The 25,017-nt window shown below is 50.8% G+C and overlaps 3 protein-coding genes across 5 annotated transcripts; 1 reads left to right on the top strand and 2 right to left on the bottom strand.

Annotated features, from left to right (window-relative positions):
• Positions 1-300: 300 nt before the first annotated feature.
• RAB24 (RAB24, member RAS oncogene family) lies at positions 301-2,487 on the bottom strand. 3 transcript variants are annotated; one of them, XM_066272317.1, is made up of 8 exons: positions 2,006-2,487; positions 1,855-1,923; positions 1,590-1,668; positions 1,409-1,476; positions 1,237-1,336; positions 971-1,021; positions 772-834; positions 301-649 (listed from the first exon to the last, which is right to left on the bottom strand). In XM_066272317.1, the coding sequence occupies exons 1-8, from the start codon at positions 2,120-2,122 to the stop codon at positions 588-590; spliced, it is 609 nt and encodes a 202-aa protein (XP_066128414.1). In that variant the 5' UTR covers positions 2,123-2,487; the 3' UTR covers positions 301-587. The 3 variants fall into 3 exon arrangements, with proteins under 3 accessions (XP_066128414.1, XP_066128413.1, XP_066128415.1); XM_066272316.1 differs by having other exon boundaries at positions 301-652; positions 2,006-2,484; XM_066272318.1 differs by having other exon boundaries at positions 564-686.
• A 73-nt stretch (positions 2,488-2,560) lies between these two features.
• On the top strand, positions 2,561-6,621 carry PRELID1 (PRELI domain containing 1). Its single transcript, XM_066272314.1, has 5 exons — positions 2,561-2,831; positions 3,352-3,577; positions 5,557-5,670; positions 5,783-5,861; positions 6,081-6,621. Exons 1-5 carry the CDS (start codon positions 2,740-2,742, stop codon positions 6,221-6,223), a joined length of 654 nt encoding a protein of 217 aa, XP_066128411.1. The 5' UTR covers positions 2,561-2,739; the 3' UTR covers positions 6,224-6,621.
• A 225-nt stretch (positions 6,622-6,846) lies between these two features.
• On the bottom strand, positions 6,847-11,005 carry MXD3 (MAX dimerization protein 3). Its single transcript, XM_066272315.1, has 6 exons — positions 10,840-11,005; positions 10,457-10,562; positions 9,752-9,781; positions 9,509-9,623; positions 7,412-7,595; positions 6,847-7,339 (listed from the first exon to the last, which is right to left on the bottom strand). Exons 1-6 carry the CDS (start codon positions 10,907-10,909, stop codon positions 7,227-7,229), a joined length of 618 nt encoding a protein of 205 aa, XP_066128412.1. The 5' UTR covers positions 10,910-11,005; the 3' UTR covers positions 6,847-7,226.
• Between the last annotated feature and the right edge of the window lie 14,012 nt (positions 11,006-25,017).

Raw genomic sequence — 25,017 nt, forward strand, 5'->3', positions numbered from 1 at the left:
GCTCCTTTGATCTCTGGACACCACTTAAGTGCCTGCCTTACTCTTTTCAGCACCAAGAAGGAATTGTGAGCTTTGCACTGTCCCAACCCCAGCCTCTCACCCTACTAAAAATACATGAAAGGGCCCTTTTGTTTCTCCATTATCTCATTGCAACCCTGGGGTGAAGTTAACTTGGTTTCCAAAGGAAAATTAGGGCTGGGAGGAGCCATAATATAGGAAGTGAGGCCAGCCAGGTGGCCAGAGAAAGAACTTGGTGTCCTTGACACCCAATCTATAAGCAGGGAAAGGGGCTGAGTGTGATTCACAGTGCAATGATTTTATTTACAAATCGGAAGCCACTTAAATAATCTGCAGACAAAAAAGTGCTGTCCAGGGCAGAAGCGTGGAGTCCAAATTAGCCCTTACCCTCCTAATGCCCATCAGTCAGCCCAGTGCTGCATCTGTTCCATGGGCCAGCCCAGGCAGGTGCCACCTCTACTGCCGTGGGAACTTGGGTAGCTCACGTTTGATCACCCAAGCCCAGACAAGAGTTAGATCCAGGCTCTCCGGGAATTTATTGAATTCCCTCAGGCCAAAGGAATGGTGATTCAGTGATGACAACAGCTGTAGAAGTAGGGGTTTGCCTTCTGGTCCAGGTCCACGCCCTTGTCTTCTGTCAAAAAGAGAGGTGGCAGCTCAGCACCGTCCTGTTAGGGGTCAGGTAACATGAAGGGAGCTAGATGCTGAGAGCCTAGGGAAGTCTCCAGACAGGCTAGGGAAGTACATACACACCTGTCATCACCTGGAAGGCAGCCACACTGACGTAATCCTCTGCCACTTTCTGGAAGAGCTCGTCTGGCAGGAAAAAGGACGATCAGTGAGGGCCCAATGCCAGTAGTCCTGGGATCACCCAGAGAGACAGTCCTCTAGGCTCTTTGCTTCCTCTGGTGCCACTGCCTGTTCCTGCTGTGAGGCCCAGAACAGCACTCACCCACACTCTGGCCTGTCTTGCTGGATGTTTCAAAGAGCTGAGCTTTGATATCTGTAAAGAAAAGTGACTAAAGCTTCATATCTGAGAATCGGGTAGACACAGCCAAAGGGGAAATCCAGCAGTTCAGGGGCTCTTCTGGACCCCCACAGGTTCAGGGAGGCCAGAAAGCTTTCCCAGGGAACATTGCCAAGGCAGTCACTATTTTCTGTGACCCACCCAAGCAGCCACTTCCCTCCCCCATCCCCAGGGAGCTGAGGAGCAGCTACTATCTGCATAGTCCTGGACATCATGGAAGTCCACACGTCGACGCCGCCTGTCCTCCTCCAGCAGGTCACTCTTGGTGCCGCACAGGTAGATCTGACAGCTCTGAAGCAGAAGACAAGGTCAGGGTCACCCACACAGATCACCAGAGTCCCAGCCCCTGGTCTAGCCACCTACCTCCTCTAGGTTGCGCAGTTCCTTCACCCAGAACTTTGCCCGCTCAAAGCTACTGCTGTCCGTGAGGTCTTGGTATGGGTCACGCAGGAAACACCAAGCGTCAGGGTCTATTCTCTAAGGCAAGCCTGGCACCCACCCCTTCTTGAGGAAAAGGCCAGAACCAGCGTCCCACACCCCTTACCATAGCAGACGATGGCAGCCTTGGCGCCCCGATAGTAGATTCGGCTCATAGCCTCGTAGCGCTCAGAGCCTGCTGTGTCCTGAAGAGCAGGGGGAAGCTCAGCCCTTACCTAAGTTACTGAGCTTATACATTCTCCAGACCCCCACTGTTAAACTGGGGACTAGAGAAGAGAAATGGTTTCTATAAGGCCACAAGTCCGACAGGAATAAACAGGACTAGACCTCAGGAATGGGTTTTCCCAGCAATACCTGCCCAAGGGACTTACCCAAATACCCAAAGTCACCGTCCGGTCTCCGACAGACATCACTTTGGCCACGAAGGCGGCCCCGATGGTCTGCAACCAGGGGTAGCGATCAAGATCGCAGGTGCGGGCTAGCCCTCTCCCACCCGTGCCGAGCCCCGCGAGGCGCACTCACGTTCTGATAGGGCCCCACCAGGAAGCGGTCGTGTACGTATCGCTCCACCAGACTCGTCTTGCCCACGTACTCCTTGCCCAGCATCACCACCTTGACGTCCACACGGTGCCCGCTCATGCTCAGGGCCGCCTTGCCCGCGTCAGAATGGTGAGCCCCAGCGCTAGGTAAACCCGGATCTCCGCTCGGGCAGGCAGCGGCCAAGACAGTCCCTACAACTCGAGACACTAGGTCGGGGTCGAGCTAAAGCAGCACCTCGCCTTTCCCCGCTCTTCGGCCCCGGGCGCTGATCCTCCTTCCAAGAGCCCAGGGCCCAGGGAGGCCTGGGAGCGCGCGGGGCAGCGCCCTCAACGGCACTGCACGCCGGCGCCCAGCTCGCTCGACACCCGGCTCAGGCGCCGCTCCAGCTCGGATTTCCCACCGAACTTGGGGTCCCCTCCAACCCCGCTTGTTTCGTAGCTCCCCGACTCCAGCTGGGAGAGAAGGTAGAGGGCAAGGGGGCGGGACCATGGGTCACGTGCACAGGCGCCGGAAGTGGTGCTACTGCGAGTCTGCGCCGGAAGTGGTGGGTGGCGGGACAACTTCTCATGGCGGCGGCAGCTGGTGGGGCGCGGTACCGTGGTGACTGAGCTGCGTGCCTGGCGGGCGTGCGCCAAGTCCCGGCCTGGCCTCCGCGTGCCCCGCGGGCTCTGCACCCCTGATGCTGCGCGGGTGCTGATCCCGCTCCGGCCGGGACGATGGTGAAGTATTTCTTGGGCCAGAGCGTGCTCCGGAGTTCCTGGGACCAAGTGTTCGCTGCCTTCTGGCAGCGGTACCCGAATCCCTATAGGTACGTAGCCCAGGAAAGAGCAACCCTCCCCGCTCGCTGTTTAGAGATCGAAGTGTGGGGCCGGGAAAGACTCGACGTCGATTCCGAGAGAGGGGATCGCGGGAACCGTGGCTGTCTTTAGGGCAAGAGGACCCTATTGGGGCAATGGCCAGGCCTGCAAGGTGCTGGAATGAGGCTGCGCCTGGGCAGTGGTTTACTTGAGGCCTTAAGTCTAAAGTTCTCTCATCTCAAGGTGGCGAGACAGAAGGAGGCGGTGACACAGGAATGGGAGGGATTCTGGGGTTGGAATTCTATACTCTCCAGCGGTGCAATAAATTGTGAAGGCCAGGCATGCTGGAAGGCCCAGGAATCCAGGTCAGGGAGGAGGCTAGAGTTGGAATTTGGATAGGTTCAAGAGACTCTACTTAATGTGACCCACTGCAAATTTGGGGGAAGGCCTCTCCATTCTGGTCCTGGAGGCTCCAAATGGGAACCCCAACAGGGAGGCTCCCAGGGGTCACCTTTATTCTGACACCTGCAGCAAACATGTCTTGACGGAAGACATAGTGCACCGGGAGGTGACCCCTGACCAGAAGCTCCTATCCCGGAGACTCCTGACCAAGACCAACAGGATGCCCCGCTGGGCGGAGCGACTATTTCCTGCCAATGTTGCTCACTCGGTGTACATCCTGGAGGATTCTATTGTGGACCCACAGAACCAAACCATGACCACCTTCACTTGGAACATCAACCATGCCCGGCTGATGGTGAGCCTCCCGTGGTTCCGCCCAGATACATGTGGCTAGGGAGCCAGTGATGCTGAGGGAGGAAGGCATTAGTTTTTAAACAGGAATCCATCAAACTATTGGGTGCCTAGGGTGTGCCTCAGAAGGGAAAGAATCTGGGCCCCATGCCGCACGTGGAATAGAGTAGTTAAACTTTTAAGATGTCTTACATAGTAGTTTTCTGCCTAAGATTTTGGGGGAAAGGGATTCCACATACCTTTAATCTCGTTTTTAAAACTTGAAAATCCATAGTTTAAGGAACATTCTACAATATCTTGTCACATATGAATACCCTGAAATTTTCAGAGAACTTTTGTTCTTTCTCACTTAATCTTCACAATAACCCTGGGAGGTAGGCATTACTCTTGTACAAAAAGAAAGGGAGGTTCAAAGAGGGTAACTGTCCTACAAGATTACTGAATGAGCTGGCAACTTAATACACTGCCCCAGAGTTATTTGAAGGCCTCATAGCAGACTACCTAGAGGACATTACCTCTGTGGTTCTTAAATTCTCAAGATAGTGATCCAGCTGTGAGAAATGTCTTTCGGTCCAGCTGTGAGACAGGTCTTTGAAGGGTTTCTCTTGGAAGTACTAGTCCCCTTTCTCCTCTCTGATAATGAGAACTGTGACAATTGCCTTTTTTTTTTTTTTTTTTTTTGTATTTTTCTGAGATTGGAAACAAGGAAGCAGTCAGACAGATTCCCGCATGCGCCTGACCGGATCTACCCGGCTTGCAGCAATCAGAGCCATTCTAGCGCCTGAGGCAGAGGCCACAGAGCCATCCTCAGCACCCGGGCAAACTTTGCTCCAATGGAGCCTTGGCTGCGGGAGGGGAAGAGAGAGACAGAGAGGAAGGAGAGGGGGAGAGGTGGAGAAGCAGATGGATGCTTCTCCTGTGTGCCCTGGCCAGGAATTGAACCTGGGACTTCCACATGCCAGGCCGATGCTCTACCACTGAGCCAACCGGCCAGGGCCCAAATTCCCATTTTTATTTGGATTTCCAGAGAGCCAAGAGCTGCAAAAGGTGGAAGGCTAAAAACATTACATGTGTCTAGACATGAAGGTGTAAAACCAAATCCAGGATCAGGGTGGAGCTGGAAGGCACTCTGCTGATCTCAAGTTTTTTTTTTTTGTTTTTTTTTTTGGTATTTTTCTGAAGCTGGAAACGGGGAGAGACAGTCAGACAGACTCCCGCATGCACCCGACCGGGATCCACGTGGCACGCCCACCAGGGGCAACGCTCTGCCCACCAGGGGGCGATGCTCTGCCCCTCCGGGGCGTCGCTCTGCCGCGACCAGAGCCACTCCAGCACCTGGGGCAGAGGCCAAGGAGCCATCCCCAGCGCCCGGGCCATCTTTGCTCCAATGGAGCCTCGGCTGCGGGAGGGGAAGAGAGAGACAGAGAGGAAGGGGGGGGGGTGGAGAAGCAGATGGGTGCTTCTCCTATGTGCCCTGGCCGGGAATCGAACCCGGGTCCCACACACACCAGGCTGACGCTCTACCACTGAGCCAATTGGCCAGGGCCTGATCTCAAGTTCATTTTTAAAGGGTCAGAGGAGAGCTTGTAGAAAGTAGAATGACCTTTATGTTCTTGTTCTGCAAGTGCAGCATGGGGTGCAACAAAAGAAAGGAATGGATTTTTATTTTATTACTCTCCCTCATAAAAAAAGGCAGGGGGTCAATTTTTTTTTTAATTTATTCATTTTAGAAAGGAGAGGGAGAGACAGAGAGAGAGAGAGGAGAGACAGAGAGAGAGAAGGGGAGAAGGAGCTGGAAGCATCAACTCCCATATGTGCCTTGACCAGGCAAGCCCAGGGTTTCGAACTGGCAACATCAGCATTTCCAGGTCGACACTTTATCCACTGCACCACCACAGGTCAGGCATGCAGGGGGTCAAATTTATGTGAAGTTGGCAAAATGAGAGACCCACACAATCATGGTTGGCCTGACTCCCTGCACAGGTGGTGGAGGAACGATGTGTTTACTGCGTGAATTCTGATAACAGCGGCTGGACCGAAATCCACCGAGAAGCTTGGGTCTCCTCTAGCTTATTTGGCGTCTCCAGAGCTGTCCAGGTGAGCAGCGTCATGGGGTGCTGAGGCTCTGCAGCCCAGGGCATTTGACATAAAGACTTGGCTAGGGGTCAGTAGGCAGCTCAGAATCCTTCCCCTTTTCATCTTTTGCCAGGAATTTGGTCTCGCTCGGTTCAAAAGCAATGTGACCAAGACAATGAAGGGTTTTGAGTACATCTTGGCCAAGTTACAAGGTAAGAACCTCCCAGGCCAAGCTGGGGTCAAGTCTTAGTTGCCCTGACTGGTGTGGAGCCTGGGGCTGTCACTCCTCTGCTCTAAGCCTGGGATTCATCTGTACCCTGGGCAAATACCACTTTTCCCATAGGGCCTGGCTTCCAGGAGATGAATGGTGTGGGGAACAATTAGGTATGTCTTGGCATTCTCTGAAGCCAGCCTCCTGCCCTTTGCTTCAGGTGAAACCCCTTCTAAAACCCTTGTTGAAACAGCCAAGGAAGCCAAGGAGAAGGCAAAGGAGACAGCACTGGCAGCTACAGAGAAGGCAAAGGACCTTGCCAGCAAGGCAGCCACCAAGAAGCAGCAGCAGCAGTTTGTGTAGCTAGCCCAGACCCTGGTGCAGCAGTGTAGCAGGACACCCGGCTATACTCCCTTGGCCCTCCCCTCTTGTACTTTCTTATTAAAAGTCACTTTCCAGCCTGATCTACTTTCTGGGTGGTGGGTTGGGGGAGGTGTCTGGCATCTGTAGTGCATCAGACACGTTATCCACATCTGGGCCAGGCCTGTTTCTTCCTGCATCAGGTAGCTGAAGACAGGCGCAGAGAGGTGCCATGCATGCCTTGCCCAGGGTCACAGACAGCCTTCGGGCAAAGTGGTCATAAACACTAGACTGTAAGCTCTATGAGGGCAAGGATCTTTGTTTTGTTCTCTGCTGTATCCCAAGTACCTGGATCAATATCTGACACATAACAGGCACTCAATAAATATTTGTTGAATTCATTCAGCCCCAGCAGTGGAGTCAGAAGACCCTGGTTTGAATCTTAACTCCACTGTATCCTGGCTTTGGGCCTCAAGTAAGCCCCATCTGCCAAGTGGGGAGCTGTGAGGATTAAAGGGGCAGTGCCAGCATGGTCAACAATGTTAATGGTGGCTACTGATCTCACTTCCTCTTTCCTACTTTGTAGCTGGGAGTTTCCCCATTTTCATCAGGCAAGACCATGGACAGGAAATTAGAAAAGAGCCTTTTAATGAAAATACTGTACAGTTATCTGTGGGGCAAAGGCCAGGGGGCCTTGTCTAGAAGGAACACAGATGTGGGCCCAAGAGACTTCCTGTCCCCATGGGGAACCAAGTGCTACAAAAAAAAAAAAAAAAGAGCCTGGATGGGTAGCCCAGACCCAAGCTGCCTGCCCTGCCAGGCTCAGGGGAAGCCAGGCCCCTCCCCTAAGAGGAACTGCAGCAGGCAGCAGTGGGGCAGGCGGAGCACCTGTTCCCATACAAGGTTCTTTTAGTGCGTTCCAACAGGATGTGACTGAGCAGCCCTTGAGGCTTAGGGAGGTCTGCCTGGTAGAGTGGAGTAGAAGTGCACTCTGGGGCGGCGAGGGTCATAGCCAAGCGCGACTGTGTGAGTAGCTGTGCTCCTGGCCTGCACTGAAGCCCTGTAGTAGCTCAGCCTCACTCCCAAACACCAGGCTCTCCACGTCCACCTCCAGTTCCTCTGCACAGGGACAGATCCAGTCAGGAGACCTAGCCCACCAGCCCACCCACCCCTCCACTTTAGAGCACTCACCTTGGTCTGAATCAGAACGCTCGGAGGAGAGGCCTGAAGAGTCCAGGCTGTCTGCCCGCAGCCGCTCTCGCTCTCCGGCCCCTGCCACCCCCCGGAGCTGCTCCAGCTGCTGCTGCAGACTCTGCTGCTTGCTGCGCAGCTTCTCCTTGAGCCTCTGGGCCCGCTGCTCCTGCTCCTCCAGCTTCTGCAGATCCAGAGAGAGCAAAAGGTTTGGGTCAGCTGCCTGGGAGCCCAGGCCTCATCCGAACATCACACAGCAGCATGCAATGGCCAGTTGGTGACTGCCTGCTCCAGATGGCTCACTAAATTGGCTCCAAAGGGTTGCCCCCATATCCACCAGGAAGTCTGGCTCTCCTATCCCATGTAAATGGCCTGTGAGTTCTGTCTAGCTGGGTAGAAGGGAGGGCAGCACAATCTCCAAGACCTTCAGGATTTAGTTAGATGGGGCCTAGTCAGGTGATGAGCCTTGAGAGTTGGTATCAAGGAACAGGGATGGGGGATGGGCTGTGGTATGCTGGCCAGTGTGGACCCCATCTGAAGGAGGGAAGGCAGCCACCTCCAGGTTCCAGCCCATCACGGCCACATGGAAAGAGGCCCAGTGTGGCCAGATCTCTCAGTGTCTTTAAGAGCTAGAAATTCAGGCTTTTCATGTTAAATGTCCTTTAAGTGCTGCCAACTAACTTTAACTTAGAAAACTATAGACTAAACAAAGGCTACCATTTTGTAACTCCTGGTCAGGACCCTCCTAGGAACCCCAAGGCTTCCTCAGCATTAATCTGCTCACCTCAACCCCACCAGAGCTCTGCCAGCCCCAAGTGCCAGGGCTTGGAAAGCCAAGAGCTTTCCCATCAGAGCCCTTGGTGGGCAGGCAACTGCAGTCAACAACAAGACAGGGAGCATGGGGAGGGGTCATTGGGACTGGGTGTAGAAGGATGAGTGACAGCTGCCTAGGCAAAGATGTGAGAAGGAGAATCATCCAGGCAGAGGGAGATAGGGAAGAGCACCAAGAATTCAGCTGTTTGGTGGGGAAGGGGGAAGAAAGACTAAAAAAGCGGGCCAGTGGCAATGCCTGAGTCATGAAGGGCCTTGAGATCACAGGAAGTAAGGACGGTGACTGTCCAGTCAGGAGCCATGGAAGGTTTTCAGCAGGAAACCTGAACATCTTAAGGCAATGTGGAGGACAGGCAAAACAGGAAGCAAGAGTAGAGGGGAAGAGATGGGGCTTCAAGGAAGCAATCCCCAGGTCCTGCCCACCAGCCAGTCAGCACTTAGGGGCACACCATCCCTCAAAGAACCAGACCAGGCAAGCTTCATGTGAGAAACTGGAGCCTGTTACTAAGCTAGGGTGTTATTCAGCCACTGTGAGGATAGCATGGACAGTTCCCACACTGATTTATTTGCCACATGGCACATCCATCTGTCTCTGCCACAGCCCCCTGGGCCTGGGTTCTGAATCTGCCTCTCAAGAGCCTGGCTGTGCCTCCACTTCTTCCTCTGTCAAAAGAACCAGGAGGGCAGGAAAGTCCTCTATTATTTCCAAGACCACTCCTAATTCCCTCTGGGGTTACCTAGGGCTTTGAGCCAGCATACCCTACTCATGTCTGCCAGGGGGCAGCAGCAAGGGCCCTGGGAATACAGTGACTGCCATCCCCTGTCCTTTCCCCATCCTGGTCTCTGGAGGTGCCTTCAAAAGTGGCTTCAGGAGAGATTGCTCAGAACAGGAAGCCTTGAAGGATGGGGGAGAGGAAGATGTAGGACCAGCCCTCTACTATCTAAGGGGTCCTTACACATGATCTTCAACAGGCATGACCCCCACACAGAAGAGGAAAGGAAGCCCACAGAGGTTAAGTGCCTGGACAGGGAGGGGCCTCACAGTTGGAATAGAGTAATAGCTGTAATAACAGTGAGCATTTATTGGGCGAAGGCTGAAGGTTAAGCCTCAGAACAATCCTGAGTCATTTTTGCTTTTCTTCCCATTTAACAAATTTGGAAACTAAAAGCACAGTGGACCTCTCCCCAGTTTTAGCCAGTCACCCCCTTCCATACTTGTCTCTATGAGCTGGCAAGCTGGCTCCAGGGTACAGCGGCAGCCCTTACCTGGATGTGCACCCTGGCCCGACGCAGAAGGCTCAGTGTAGTATACCGGGCACAGTCAGCCCCTAAGGGCATCTGCTGCTTCAGCTGCTCCAGGCACTGTTTCAGCTGGGCCCTCCTGCAGGGGAAGGAGTCTGGAGGGCAGTGCCAGCCCAGCCTTGCTAGCCAGAGGGCTGACAGGGGAGGGAAAGTCGGACGGAGGCAGTTCCTGGGGCCCAGTGCTGTCAGAACATGGCTGGGACTCACCTGCGCTTCTCCAGTTCATTGTGCACAGACCTGCCAATGCCAGTGAGGATGGGGTGAGGGGGTGTCAGTTGCTGCCCACACCCTCAGTCCTAGGCTGCCAGGGGCTCAAATCCACTACAGATCTCTGACCCAAACTAGCTGGGTATGGTAACCTTGTGCTGGCCTCAGGCACCTAAACTGCCAGGCAGAGGCAGACTCATGGGAATGTACAAATTCTGAGAGAGGCTTGCTCAGATAACTATGGAGTCCAAACGAAGCCCCCTACCAGCAGTCAGGAAGGGCTTCCTAAACAGAGGTGACAATTTAGCTGAGTCAGAAACAAGTTACCCAAAGCGAAAAGTGGAGGGAGAGTCACTCAAATTGAAGGAAACAACATGTGTAAAGGGTAGAGATGAGAGAAAGGGAGAATGCCGGGGGGGGGGGGGGGGGGGGGGAGTGAGTGGTGTGATATGCAGATTGTAGGAGTGGAAGCGGGACCCAGAACCGCCTTGTTTATGGTTTCTGGTACATCAGGGGTGCTCAAGAAATAGTCCTTGAATGAATACAGGGTGTGTGTTTGGGGGATGGAGAGATGGCAGGAGGAGTCTAAATATCTCCAGAGTAGGGTACCGGGCCCAGAATATCCAACATGGGGGAAGTGGTCCGGGAAGGGGCCCCAAGATGGTCAGCACCCACCCACCCCTCCGCTCCCCTGTTCCTCCTCACCGCCCACTGTCCAACGCTCCAAGAGCTTGAAGGGATCGCTTCCTCTTCCTGTGGACTGGGCCTGGACTTCGGTGCGGGCAGTGGGACGCGTATCCGTGCTCAGCCTCTGCCAGAGAGAGCCCCAGTCCGTGTCAGCCTGGAGCTGGCCCCAGCCGGCGCCCCAGGCACGGCATGGTTAGGGAAGGACTTTTGGCGATAGGGTCATCTCCCTAACACCTCCCAGCCCGACAGCCCGCAGACCCCTCTCCAGTTGAAAACGGAGGTGCGCCAGGGCTACTGCCTTAAAGCCATGTATGCATCCTTCAAGGTGGGAGCCAAGTCCATCCCAGGCCTGTGTCAGTAAGGTCGCGCTGCCTGGAGTCCGGCCAAAGGTTCTGCCTCACCTCTCTCGCGACGTTCCAGGAACTCGGCCGCCTGCAACAGGACCTGGATGTTGCTGGCCACGGGTTCCATGTCGGCGATAGCTAGCAGCAGGCGGGCGGACGGGAGGTGCTGGCCAGAGGACCAGCCACAACACTTTTGTTACAATGTAACTGACACGGTGCAACAAACACAGGCGCCCGCCCCCGCCCCCTGGACGCCCCGCCCGGCATACGATCCAGCTCTTGGCCCCGCCCCCTCGGACTCCTGTGTTGCAGGTACTGGCGCCAGCTCCAGGCCAGGCCCTTGGACAAACCCCCCAAGCTGGAGTGGTGACGTGTGTTAACCGCCTTATTGAGCGACCCCGCGCTGTCTACTTGGCGCTTCTAGACCTCGGTATCCAGCCCGGGCCGGTGGCATGGGGCGCGCACAGAGAATGGTGGCCTGGGGGCCTGTAATCTCGGGCCCCGGTCCGGGCAGCTGCACGTGGGCGGCGCGGAGGCCGGTGGGTGTACGCCTTTGCCCATTGGCGAGTGGTCTCTCGCGGCTCGCTGTCGTCGCTATTGGGGCGGGGCCGAGGAGCTTCTGAGGCACAATTGGCTACGGCTGACCCCGCCTCCTCTCGCCGCTGGACAACACATTCGAGCGGGAAAAGGAGCAGGTTTCAAATTTGAAAACCTAGGCGGTGGGGGCGGGGCGGAGCGAGGAACGGGGACGCAGTGCGCCTGCGCCAGGGAAGAGGGTCTGTGATCCCTCTCTGAGCTCGGGAGTTTGTTCCCCGGTCATTAGGCCGTCTGCCCCCGTGGGCCCTGCTAGGCTTCAGCTTCCTATTGTGGTCATTGGAAATAATCTCCGGCCTCTCCTGAACTGCAAGGAAGGTACTGTCGCTACAAAATGTCAGTAAGGTACCAACTACCTGCGCCCGCCATACCCTAGAAGCGGGCTGACTTGCTAGAGAGCCCTGGGTCCTGGAGCCAACAGAGCTGGGCTCCTCTCTGTCACCGCTGCTTCTCAGTTATGTGACTCGGGAAGTAACCTCCCTCCTGTAAGCTCGGGAAGCCCTGCAACAGTGCTGTTAAAAGCCAGAGCAGCGGCCCTGGCCGGTTGGCTCAGTGGTAGAGCGTAGGCCTGGCATGCAGAAGTCCCAGGTTCGATTCCCGGCCAGGGCACACAGGAGAAGCGCCCATATGCTTCTCCACCCCTCCCTCTCTCCTTCCTCTCTGTCTCTCTCTTCCCCTCCCGCAGCCGAGGCTCCATTGGAGCAAAGATGGCCCGGGCGCTGGGGATGGCTCCTTGGCCTCTGCCCCAGGCGCTAGAGTGGCTCTGGTTGCAACAGAGCGACGCCCGGAGGGGCAGAGCGTCGCCCCCTGGTGGGCGTGCCGGGTGGATCCCGGTGGGGCGCATGCGGGAGTCTGTCTGTCTCTCCCCATTTCTAGCTTCAGAAAAATACAAAAAAAAAAAAAAAAAAAGCCAGAGCACACGCCGGCGCTGAGCCCAGTAGGTAGGAGTTGCTCATTTCTACCTCAGGGTCCACCAGATGCAGGCTTCTTCCTCCCCCAGAGCAGAGCCCGGTGACTTCCTAGCCTCCTAAAGGAGTAGCAACAGTGACTCCAGAGGCAGCACAGCACCCTCGTGTTTGATAGGTCCTCACAGGAAAAGACAGTGAGAGGGCATGTCAAGGAGCATTTGACCTAAACAGAGAGGTCAGAGAAGGTTTTTCTGGGGAAATGAATAGGTGTTATCTATGTATAGAGGGATGTAGAATTCCAGACAGAGGAACAACAGGTGCAAGGGCCCTAAGTCTAAAAGGAATGTATGCTGGCCTGGCCTGTGGTGGCACAGTGGATAAAGCATCGACCTGGAAATGCTGAGGTCGCTGGTTCAAAACCCTGGGCTTGCCTGGTCAAGGCACATATGGGAGTTGATGCTTCCAGCTCCTCCCCCCCTTCTCTCTCTGTCTCTCTCTCCTCTCTCTGTCTCTCTCCTTCTCTCTCTCCTCTCTAAAATGAATAAATAAAATAAAAAATAAAAGGAATGTATGATGACTGAAAGGCAGCCACTGTAGCTAGCATAGAGAGAGCAAAGAGCAGGTGCAGGCTGATGCCAGAGAAGTGGACAGGTCCCAGAACAGGCTGATAGGTTCCCCACATCCCCACCCACAATTAGTTATATCTGAAAAAGGAGTCACGAGGTTTATACATGAATTTCCTATTTTATTTCACTAAAGTCGGCAACCCGCTGGTCAGACATTTGGGACCCAGATGGCCCACCACAGCTGGAGTTACTCCCACAGGAAGTTGTGGAAGTGAGATGGGCTGCACAGATCTAGAGTGATGACATTGAGGAGCTAGGAGCCATAAATGGATCCGAACTAGGGAACAACATAGAAGCCAAGGTCAGCCTGGACTCAAGCCTCCCATGAATATAGCTCAGGGCCACCAACCAGGGGACAGGTTGTAATACCTCCAAGGGAGCAGGGCAGATGGGGAGGATGGAGCTCCTACCACAAGCCTTTGGATGCCCTTCTGAGTCCCTCTAAGAAAATGCTAGTGCTAATGCCTTCTGGGTATAGGACTGAGCAGAAGACCTACAGTGCACCTGCCCCCTAGCAGTGACTTACAATATCTGTCCCAGATCACCAGGTCCAACATGGTCCAACCTGAACAATGCAGCCCTGTAGCTCCCCTGCCGGCTCCCCATCCCTTGGTGTCTGCCCGCAGTAACTGTAGCTGTGCTGCCTGAATGTTAGTGTAGTTTCTGTTGAGACTAGCATCTTCTGGGCTCTAAGGAACAAAGCCTACAACTGTGCCCTGGGGGGAGGGGATAAGGGGACACCCACCCTGCTGCCTTGCCCTAGCCAGGACCCCCAGAAGAGGGCAGCTTGCAGTGGCCTCAGTCCCAGGCTCACCATCCTCTCCCACCCTATGGACAGGATGCCCAAGGAGATGGGTCCTGCTATCCCCCCAGAAACCTTTCACCTCTTCCCTGTGGGTGAGAGTAGTAGTGGGAGGGAAGGGCAGAGGTGGGCAGTATTGGAGCTGAGGCCTGGCTCAGACCCTAGACCAGGGGTAGTTCACCTTTTTATATATACTTACCGCCCACTTTTGTATCTCTGTTAGTAGTAAAATTTTCTAACCGCCCACCGGTTCCACAGTAATGGTGATTTATAAAGTAGGGAAGTAACTTTATTTTATAAGACTAGAAAGCCCAGCGGTCATACGAAATGACCACTGTTCTAGATATTATAAATTGTAATTAAAATGATTTGTGCAAAGGTGTCTGCTAATTCAAACTGAATTACCCAGGGCAGGCGGCGAGGACGCCCCTTTGCTTAGTGCCCCACAGGGTTTCCCCCTTCTACTTGCTTAATTGCTTAAAGTAGAGTGCAATGAAGGAAACCACTGGCGGTACATTTCTTAAGAGCCACCGCTAGCTCAGTAAATAAAGGTGATTTAAATAATAAAATGTTAATTCACATGTCAAAGATCTCTTTGTACACAACATTTCTTGTGTAGATCTTTCCATCATTTTTTACAATGTTTCCGTACTTGCAACATTGAGAAAATCCTTTCTTGCCATGGTCAAATCGATTAGTTTCTAACTTGAAGTTTAAGGACTGACAGTGTTCACATTTAATATTCATGTCACAAGAGGAATGCTCAAAAATTAAAGTTTCTCCATTTGAAACTGTTTTAATCCTTTTTGCGTTTCGGTCAGCATTTCTCTGTCATTTTTTTGCATTTCTCTCCTGCCTTTGTTCAAGGGACTCATTTTGTCGAGACAGGCTTTTTTGTCTTGCATCTGAGGCAAGCCTTGTTTCTCTATGCTCATCAGTCTCATTTTGCCGAGAAAGACGCATTTGCTCTGCGACTGAAGCAAGCCTTGTCTTTCTCTGCTCAGTGGTTTCTTTTTGTCGAGAAAGCCGTTTTTGTGCAGCTTTAGCTCCTTTTCTCTCCTCTTCAGTGCTGTATTTTCTTTTTTTTTTTGTATTTTTTTTTTTTTGTATTTTTCCAAAGCTGGAAACGGGGAGAGACAGTCAGACAGACTCCCGCATGCGCCCGACCGGAATCCACCCGGCACGCCCACCAGGGGCGACGCCCTGCCCCTCCGGGGCATCGCTCTGCCGCGACCAGAGCCACTCTAGTGCCTGGGGCAGAGGCCAAGGAGCCATCCCTAGCACCCTGGCCATCCCTGCTCCAATGGAGCCTCGGCTGCGGGAGGGGAAGAGAGAGACAGAGAGGAAGGCGGGGGGGGGGGGGGGGTGGAGAAGCAAATGAGCGCCTCTCCTATGTGCCCTGGCCGGGAATTGAACCCGGGTCCCCCGCACGCCAGGCCGACGCTCTACCGCTGAGCCAACCGGCCAGGGCCTTCAGTGCTGTATTTTCTAGGAGGCATTCTTAAAAGAAATTACGTTAAGACGTAGTTTTTATGTAAAACAGATGATTGCCAATGCAAACAAATGTTCACCTTCCCCCTGACATGCTCAATTTGCGTTCAGCCTTAAATTGTTTCAAAAGCAGATGATTGCCAATGCAAACAAATGTTCACCTTCCCCCTGACCCACTCAATTTGCGTTCAGCCGTGGCAACTTCACCCATTGGCTAGTACAGTTACGCAAGCAACCAATAAGCTATCGGCGACAAACAGACACTTAAGCCGCATATAATAAAGATTTATAAAGCAGAGTTACAGCAAGTTAAAGCATATAATAATAATTACTTACCAAGTACTTTATGTTGGATTTTCTCTAAGTTTGGCAGAATAAGTCTTTATAAAACAACTTACTATAGCTTGCGGAGGACCCAGGTTCGATTCCCGGCCAGGGCACACAGGAGAAGCGCCCATTTCCTTCTCCACCCCTCCGCCGTGCTTTCCTCTCTCTCTCCCTTCCCCTCCCGCAGCCAAGGCTCCATTGGAGCAAAGATGGCCCAGGCGCTGGGGATGGCTCTGTGGCCTCTGCCTCAGGTGCTAGAGTGGCTCTGGTCGCAACATGGTGACACCCAGGATGGGCAGAGCATCACCCCATGGTGGGCAGAGCATCGCCCCTGGTGGGCGTGCCGGGATCGGGTGGATCCCGGTCGGGCGCATGCGGGAGTCTGTCTGACTGTCTCTCCCTGTTTCCAGCTTCAGAAAAAGGAAAAAAAAAAGAAAAAAGAAAAAAAAAAACTTACTATAGTTAAATCTATCTTTTTATTTATACCCGCTACCGCCCACCATGAAAGCTGGAATGCCCACTAGTGGGCGGTAGGGACCAGATTGACTACCACTGCCTTAGACACTTGCCCAACCCCCTCCCCACACTCCTGTCCCGGTCTCTCCTGCTTCACTCAATCCTCCCCTCTAAGAGTAGCATTTCTTTTTTTTGTTGTTTGTTTGTTTGTTTTTACGGAAGCAGAGATAGACAGGGACAGACAGACAAGAACAGAGAGAGATGAGAAGCATCAATCATCAGTTTCTCGTTGCGCGTTGCGACTTCTTAGTTGTTCATTGATTGCTTTCTCACATGTGCCTTGACCATGGGCCTTCAGCCGAGTAACCCCTGCTGGAGCCAGCGACCTTGGGTCCAAGCTGGTGAACTCTTTGCTCAAGCCAGATGAGCCCGCGCTCAAGCTGGCAACCTCGAGGTCTCGAATCTGGGTCCTTCCGCATCCCAGTCCGATGCTCTATCCACTGCGCCACCACCTGGTCAGGCAAGAGTAGCATTTCTTAGTCATGGAACTAGTCTGGTCATGCCCTTGCTGAAAGCCCCACCAGCAGCTCTGGCCTTCAAGACAAAGTTCAAGCTATGCCCTGGCCGGTTGGCTCAGTAGTAGAGCATCAGCCCGGCAAGTGAAAGTCCTGGGTTCAATTCCCAGCCAGGGCACATAGGAGAAGCACCCATCTGCTTCTCCCTCCTTCCCCCTCTACTTTCTATCTCTCTCTTCCCTTCCAACAGCCAAGGCTTCATTAGAGCAAAGTTGGCCCGGGCACTAATGATGGCTCCATGGCCTCCATCTCAGGCACCAGAATGGCTCCAGTTACAATGGATCAACAGCCCAGATGGGCCAAGCATCGCCCCCTGGTGGGCATACCAGGTGGATCCCGGTTGGGCACATGCAGGAGTCTGTCTCTGCCTCCCCACTTCTCACTTCAGAAAAATACAAAAAAAACAAACCAAACAAAAAACGTTCAAGCTATGCTGTGCCCCTCAGCCTGCAAGTCAGGTGACATATCATGCCTTGCCTATCTCCCTGCCTCTACCATCTTAGCTTATATGTCACTTCCTCCAGGAAATTCCCAGGCCTACCTCAACAAAACATCTTTTGGAAAACAGCAGTGTTCCTGTGTCCCTCATGATCAGCCTCTTCCACCTGACTGACCACAATGATAGAGGAAACCAGTGCTGAGAAAGGGTGGAGGGGGACTGGGTAGGCCTGGATCTCCATGCATGGGAGGCTGCTGGGGGAGCAATCAGCAGACCCTCAACTCAGAGGCCACTGCACAATAATGAACAGAGCCAGGGGACAGGGAATCCCCCACTTGAAATTTCAGGGGACTAGACCATGAGGCCTGGCTAGACTAAGTCTCAGGAGTGGCTGACAGTCACAATTATCCTGGAGATGGAGGTGAGGGGCACCAGGGAGAGGCCTCTGTAGGACCCGTAGTATGTCCACGTATTGATTCCTGATAGAGGTAGCTCCTCTCTCTCTCTCCTTGCTAAATCTTACTAAGAGTTTATCAACTTTATTAATCTTTTCAAAAAGCCAATTTTGGATTCAATTTGCTCCTATGTTCCTAGCTTCTTAAGATGGAAATGTAAATAATTCTTTTTATTCCTTTTCTGTTTTCTATTTATATCCCAGAATATCTTATTACCCTGTGTACTAATTTCCAGGGACTGCCACAACAAAGTATTAAAAACTGAGTAGCTTAAAATATTATAATAAAAATTTATTCTTGCCTGACCAGGTGGTGGCACAGTGGATAGAGCATCGAACTGGGATGTGGAGGACCCAGGTTCGAGACCCCGAGGTCGCCAGCTTGAGTGCGAGCTCATCTGGTTTGAGCAAAGCTCACCAGCTTGGACCCAAGGTCACTGGCTCGAGCAAGGGGTCACTCGGTCTGTTATAGCCCCCTGGTCAAGGCACATATGAGAAAGCAATCAATGAACAACTAAGGAACCGCAACAAAGAATTGATGTTTCTCATCTCTCTCCCTTCCTGTCTGTCTCTATCTGTCCCTCTTTGACTCTCCCTGTCTCAGCCACACACACACACAAAAAAAAAATTTAGCCTGACCTGTGGTGGCGCAGTGGATAAAGTGTTGACACTGAGGTCACCAGTTCAAAACCCTGGGCTTGCCTGGTCAAGGCATATATGGGAGTTGATGCTTCCTGCTCCTCCCCCCTTTCTCTCTCTCTCTCTCTCTCTCTCTCTCTCTCTCTCTCTCTCCTCTCTAAAATGAATAAATAAATAAAAATTTTAAAAAAATTTATTCTCTAAATTTTGTTTGTTTTGGGTTGGTTTTTTTTAGCAAGAGACAGAGATGGATAGACAGGGACAAACAGGAAGGGAGAGAGATGAGAAGCATCAATTCTTCGTTGCAGCGCATTAGTTGTTCATTGATTGCTTTCTCATATGTGCCTTGACTAGGGGGCTCAAGTCAAGCCATTGACCCCTTGCTCAAGCCAGCAACCTTTGGGCTTCAAGCCAGTGACCTTTGGGCCTTAAGCCAGCGATCTCGGGTTCATGTTGATGACCCTGTGCTCAAGCTGGTGAGTCTGTGTTCAGGCCAGTGACCTTGGGGTTTCAAACCTGGGACCTCAGCATTCTCTCACAGTTTTAGAGGTTACAAGTGTAACATCTGGGCATCTCAGGATTGGTCCCTTACAGAGTTTCTGAGAAAGACTCTGTCCAAGCCTCTCCTCGCTTCTGGTTCTGCTGGCATCCTAGTATTCCCTGGCTTGCAGACACATCACTCCAACTCTGCCTTCATCTTCACAAGTCCTTCTCCCCTGGGCCTCTGTGTCCACATTTTCCTCTTCTTATAAGGATACCAGTCATTGGATTAGGGACCACCCTAATCAATATGAACTCATTTAAACTTAACTAATTACATCTGTAAAGACCACATTTCCAAATTTGGTCACATTATGGGCTTCTGGATGGAAATGAAATTTTGAGTAACACTATTCAACTCACTATTCAATTTGTTATACCCCTTATAAAAAATATTATAGCCTGACCTGTGGTGGTGCAGTGGATAAAGCGTTGACCTGGAAATGCTGAGGTCACCGGTTCCAAACCCTGGGCTTGCCTGGTCAAGGCACATATGGGAGTTGATGCTTCCAGCCCCTCCCCCCTTCTCTCTCTCTGTCTCTCTCTCCTCTCTAAAAATGAATAAATTAAAAAAAAATTAAAAAAAATATATAATATAAATGAAGTCACTTCAAAATAGAGTCATAGCTGCCATCCCAAAGGGACTGCCTTGCAGGTCTTACTTTGCAAACCTTTGAAATATTAAAACTGGGCCTTGGCCAGTGGCTCAGTGTATAGAGCATCAGCCCAGCATATGGATGTGCTGGGTTTGATTCCCAGTCGGGTCACACAGGAGAAGCAACTATCTGCAACTCCCTCCCCCTCCCTCTCCCCCTCCTCACCTTCTACCTCTCCTGCAGCCAGTGGCTCAGTTTGTTTGAGTGTGTCCCTGGGTGCTAAGGATAGCTCAGTTGGTCTAAACATCAGCCTCAGGCACTAAAAATAGCTTAGTACTCAAGCATTATCCCCGGAAGGGGTTGCCAGGTAGACCCTGGTCAGGTTGCATGCAGGAGTTTGCCTTACTATCACTCCTCACCTAAAAAAAGAAAAAAAGTTAAAACTGGGCAAAATAACCTTTGGACTGGGCCTAAAGCAGCATTGTATTCCAAACAAATATTAGAAAAGGTAACAGGGAAGTAGATATATGACTACCAGACTGAATTTTTTTTTTATTATTAAGGCAGAGAGTCAGAGAGAGGGATAGATAGGGACAGACAGACAGGAATGGAGAGAGATGAGAAGCATCAATCATCAGTTTTTCATTGTGACACCTTAGTTGTTCATTGATGGCTTTCTCATACGTGCCTTGACCGTGGGCCTTCAGCAGACCGAGTAACCCCTTGCTCAAGCCAGCGACCTTGGGTCCAAGTTGTTGAGCTTTTGCTCAAACCAGATGAGCCTGCGCTCAAGCTGGCGACCTCGGGGTCTCAAACCTGGGTCCTCCGCATCCCAGTCCGACGCTCTATCTATTGCGCCACCGCCTGGTCAGGCCAGACTGAAAATTAAAGACATTCTTTAGAATTAGCAACACTCAGGCCCTAGACGGATAGCTCAGTTGCTTAGAGCATCATTCTAATACACCAAAGTTGTGGATTCAAGCCCTGGTGATGGCACATACAAGAATCAACCAATAAGGCCCTGGATAGAGCGCCAGCCCAGCATGCAGACATTCTGGGTTCACTTCCCAGTCAGGGCACATGTGAGAAGAGACCATATGCTTCTCTTCCCCTTCCTTCTCTCTTCTCCTCTCATAGCCAGTGGCTCTATTATTTCAAGTGTCGGCCCCGGGCACTGAGGATAGCTCAGTTGATTCGAGCATCAGCCCCAGATAGGAGTTGCTGGGTGGATCCCAATTGTGGTGCATGCAGGGGTCTATCTCACTATCTCCCCTCCTTTTCACTTAAATAATAATAATAGATAAATAATAATTTTTTAAAATCAACCAATAGGCCTGACCTGTGGTGGCGCAGTGTATAAAGTGTCAACCTGAAACGCTGAGGTCGCCGGTTCGAAACCCTGGGCTTGCCCAGTCAAGGCACATGTGGGAGTTGATGCTTCCTGCTCCTCCCCCCCCCTTCTCTAAAATGAATAAATAAAACCTTAAAAAAATCAACCAATAAGCCCTTGCCAGATAGCTCGGTTGGTTGGATCATCATCCCAAAGCACAGAGGTTACCAGTTCAATTCTTGATCAGGCACATACAGGAACAACTTGATGCTCCTGTCTCTCTTTTTACCTCCCCACCTCTCTCTAAATAAAAAAAATTTTTTAAAAAGAATCAACCAATGAATGCAGAAGTGGAACAACAAATTGATGTTTCTTACTCTCTTCCTCTCTCTAAAATAAAAAATAAATAGAATTATTGTCACTATGTTAGCTTATTGGCACCTCTAGAAATGTATCAGCTAATTAACACCCATAGAAATGCCTTACTTCTATTGACACTGCGCCCCTTCCCTTTCTCATAAGTACCTTTTGCCTTTATCTCCTGGTCGGAACACTATTTGGGTTTCTGCCTGAAGCAGTGCTGCCCAAATAGCTATTCTTTTGGATCCCTTATAAATGCTTATTGCCCCTCACTTTGGCCTTTTATTTTTAGGTTGACACTGTTCCTTGTTCCAATTATTGTTTTCCCATTAACTATTTCATATAATAGTATAAATTCTAAATATATATTTATATTTCAATAACTTGGATGTTTTGTGGAACTTCTTCTATTGACTGTATTTTCTCAATTATAAAGAATATGTTCTTGCCTGAACAGGCGGTGCTTCAGGGGATAGAGCATTGGCCTGAAACACTGAGGACCCAGGTTCGAAACCCTGAGGTTGCCAGCCTGAGTACAGGGTCACCAGCTTGAGCATGGGATCATAGACACAACTCCATGGTCACTGTCTTGAGCCCAAGGTCGCTGGCTTGAGCAAGGGGTCACTGGCTCGGCTGGAGCCCCTGCCCCTGGTTAAGGCACATATGAGAAAGCAATCAACAAACAACTAAGGTGCTACAACAAAGAATTGATGCTTCTCATCTCTCTCCCTTCTGTCCCTCTATCTCTCTCTTGCTCGCTAAAAAGAAAAAAAAAATATTTCAATTTCTTGTCTTCTCATGTCTTATAACTTTTTTATTGATTCTAGAATGTAAAGGTAAGGGAAAATATAATGGAGTATAATAATAATAACAAAGTATATATATTTTTTTGTTCTGTTTTGTTTATTTTCCTAAGGGAACAAGTCCTTACCCATCTAGCAGTTAGAACAAGCGGCTTATCATTTGATTCCTCCAAAGTTGAGGTTTGTGAGGGGTTTAGCCAACTCTGCATTTTGAAGGAACACAGTCCACATGAGACCACTGTCACTTTTGACACCAACTATAATTTCAAGGCATTCCTCAAACCACTGTTAGGGTTGATAATTTGCTGGGACTCAAAGAACCCACTTAAAGCTGTTATGCTCACTGTATACACTATATTATACTATGTATGACAGGGAAAGAACATGAATTGAATTAAGATTGGCTAAGGGGCCCTGGCTGGTATGCTCAGTGAATAGAGCATCAGCCTGGCATGTGGACATCTGGGGTTCGATCCCCAGTCAGGTCACACATAAGAAGTGACCATCTGTTTCTCTTCCCCTCTCTCTCCCTCTTCCCTTCTCACAGCCAGGGGCTTGATTTGTTTGAGTGTCAGCCTGAGATACTGAGGATGGCTCGATTGATTGAAGCATGGATCCTAGATGGGTTGCCAGATAATCACAGTCAGGTCGCATGTGGGAATCTGTCTCTTTATCCCATAGTTTCACTTAAAAAAAAAAAAGATTGGCCTAAGAAATATGCTCATGAGTTTGGGCCAGTGTGAAATGTGGAGCTTCCTCTCCCTTTCCTTGTGCAGTCAGAACAGGTTACTTTCCCAAGATCAACATGTGACACACGTGGAGGATTGCCAACCAGGGAGCCTAATCTGAGCCTCAGTGTTCAGTTTTGGGGGCCCCATTATGTAGGCATGATTGATAATTTGTGTCATTGATCTTAGTCTCCAGGTCCACTGATACCACATGACTCAAAACCCCACCCTAAGTCACCTTGATGGTCTTTCTGGTGTGACCAGCCCCACCCAAAATCACACTGTTCCTCTCTGGCCCCAGCAAACAAAGATTATCTCCCAAGAGTTTATGACAAAGGCCAGACCTCTTCTGGGATTAAGTTAAATTCTTTTTTTGAGAGAGAGGAAGCAACAGACAGGGGCAGACAGACAGGAAGGGAGACAGATGAGAAGCATCAATTCTTCGCTACGGCACTGTAAAGCCAGTATCCGCGGCCACCATCACAGCTATCTGGCCAGTGCAGGTTTGCATTTGATTCGAACAGACGGTAGTGAAACAACAGAGCCAAGAACTGGTGGGCCATTAGCTTTAATCCTAGCTTGCACCCAGCAGGCAAGAAATACACACAGTGGGAAAACACTTCCCTTTCCATTCAGGGCTCCCAAAGCCACTGACTTATCCGAATTTCCTAGAATCAAAGTTTCTACCTCACCAGCCTTATTCACCTGTTCCCCATCTCCTCTCTACACAAACAGCTTTTCCTTCAGCACTCCATCATCTTGTGGCTTCTCCTCTCCTCCATGTGGCCTTTCTCTGCTCTCCTCTCTAATGCTAATCTCAGGAACCAAGAGAGAGCAAGCTCCTGCTCTGCCCCATTTTATAGTGTAGAAATCAAAACCTTTAATCCAATATACAAATAAGGAAGTCATTTAGGGTGGGAAAGGCTTAGTCTTAAAACTAAGCCTTAAGGCAGGGGTCCCCAAACTACGGCCCGCGGGCCACATGTGGCCCCCTGAGGCCATTTATCCGGCCCCCACCGCACTTCCAAAAGGGGCACCTCTTTCATTGGTGGTCAGTGAGAGGAGCTCATTGACCATCTCATTAGCCAAAAGCAGGCCCATAGTTTCCATTGAAATACTGGTCAGTTTGTTGATTTAAATTTACTTGTTCTTTATTTTACATATTGTATTTGTTCCCATTTTGGTTTTTTACTTTAAAATAAGATATATGCAGTGTGCATAGGGATTTGTTCATAGTTTTTTTTATAGTCCGGCCCTCCAACGGTCTGAGGGACAGTGAACTGGCCCCCTATGTAAAAAGTTTGGGGACCCCTGCCTTAAGGTATAACAACCCTGCCTGCTTACAGCCTGTCCCCCACACCCAATGCAAAGTATAAGTGAGCAAATCTATACATATTTACAAACTTATTTGACCAACAGGCACCTTAGTTGTTTATTGATTGCTTTCTCATATGTGCCTTGATGGGGGAAAGGCTCAAGCCAGTGACCTTGGGCTGTAAGCCAGTGACCATGGAGTCATGTCTATGATCCCACACTCAAGCCAGCAACCCTGCACTCAAACTGGTGAGTCCATACTAAGGCAGGCAACCTGGGGATTTCGAACCTGGGTCCTCAGCATCCCAGTCCAACACTCTATCCACTGCACCACTGCCTGGTAAGGCAGTGAAGTTAAATTCTTTAGGACACAAACTACACTCTGCCTTTGGCCAAGACTCTTACAGAAAATTTTTTATTGCTTAATATTTAGAGGGGCCAGTTGTGGGGAGGGGAATAGATGTAAAGAAATAACTAATCCATTCTACAAAGCCAATTCATACCTTTAAAAAAAAAACAAACACCCCAAATTGACAGCTACCAAAGAATTCTTTTGTTTTGTTTTTGTTTTTTTGTTATTTTTCCGAAGTTAGAAGCTAGAGGCAGTGTTGGTCAAATAAGTTTATAAATGTGTAAAATAAGTTTGCTTGCTTATAGTTTGCATTGGGTGTGGGGGACAAGCTGTAAGCAGGCAGGGTCGTTATAGCCTAAGGCTTAGTTTTAAGACTAAGCCTTTCCCACCCTAAGTGACTTTGTATCAGAGACTTCCTTGTTTGTATATTGGATTAAAGGTTTTGATTTCTACACTATAAAATGGGGCAAAGCAGGAGCTTGCTCTCTCTTGGTTCCTGAGATTAGCATTAGAGAGGAGAGCAGAGAAAGGCCACGTGGAGGAGAGGAGAAGCAGCCAAGATGGCGGAGTGCTGAAGGAGAAGCCAGTTTGTGCAGAGAGAAGGAGATGGGGAACAGAGGTGAATAAGGCTGGTGAGATAGAAACTTCGATTCTAGGAAACTCAGATAAGGCAGTGGTTTTGGAAGCCCTGAATGGAAAGGGAAGTGTTTTTCCACTGTGTGTATTTCTTGCCCGCCGGGTACAAGCTAGGATTAAAGCTAACGGCCCACCAGTTCTTGGCTCTGTTGTTTCATTACCATCTGTCCGAATCAAATTCAACCCTGCACGGGCCAGGTGGCTGTGATGTGGCTACTGGCCATAGAGACAGTCAGACAGACTCCCGCATGCGCCCAACCGGGAT

Source organism: Saccopteryx bilineata, chromosome 4, assembly GCF_036850765.1.
Source record: "Saccopteryx bilineata isolate mSacBil1 chromosome 4, mSacBil1_pri_phased_curated, whole genome shotgun sequence".
In the NCBI taxonomy this organism is placed as follows: domain Eukaryota; kingdom Metazoa; phylum Chordata; class Mammalia; order Chiroptera; family Emballonuridae; genus Saccopteryx; species Saccopteryx bilineata.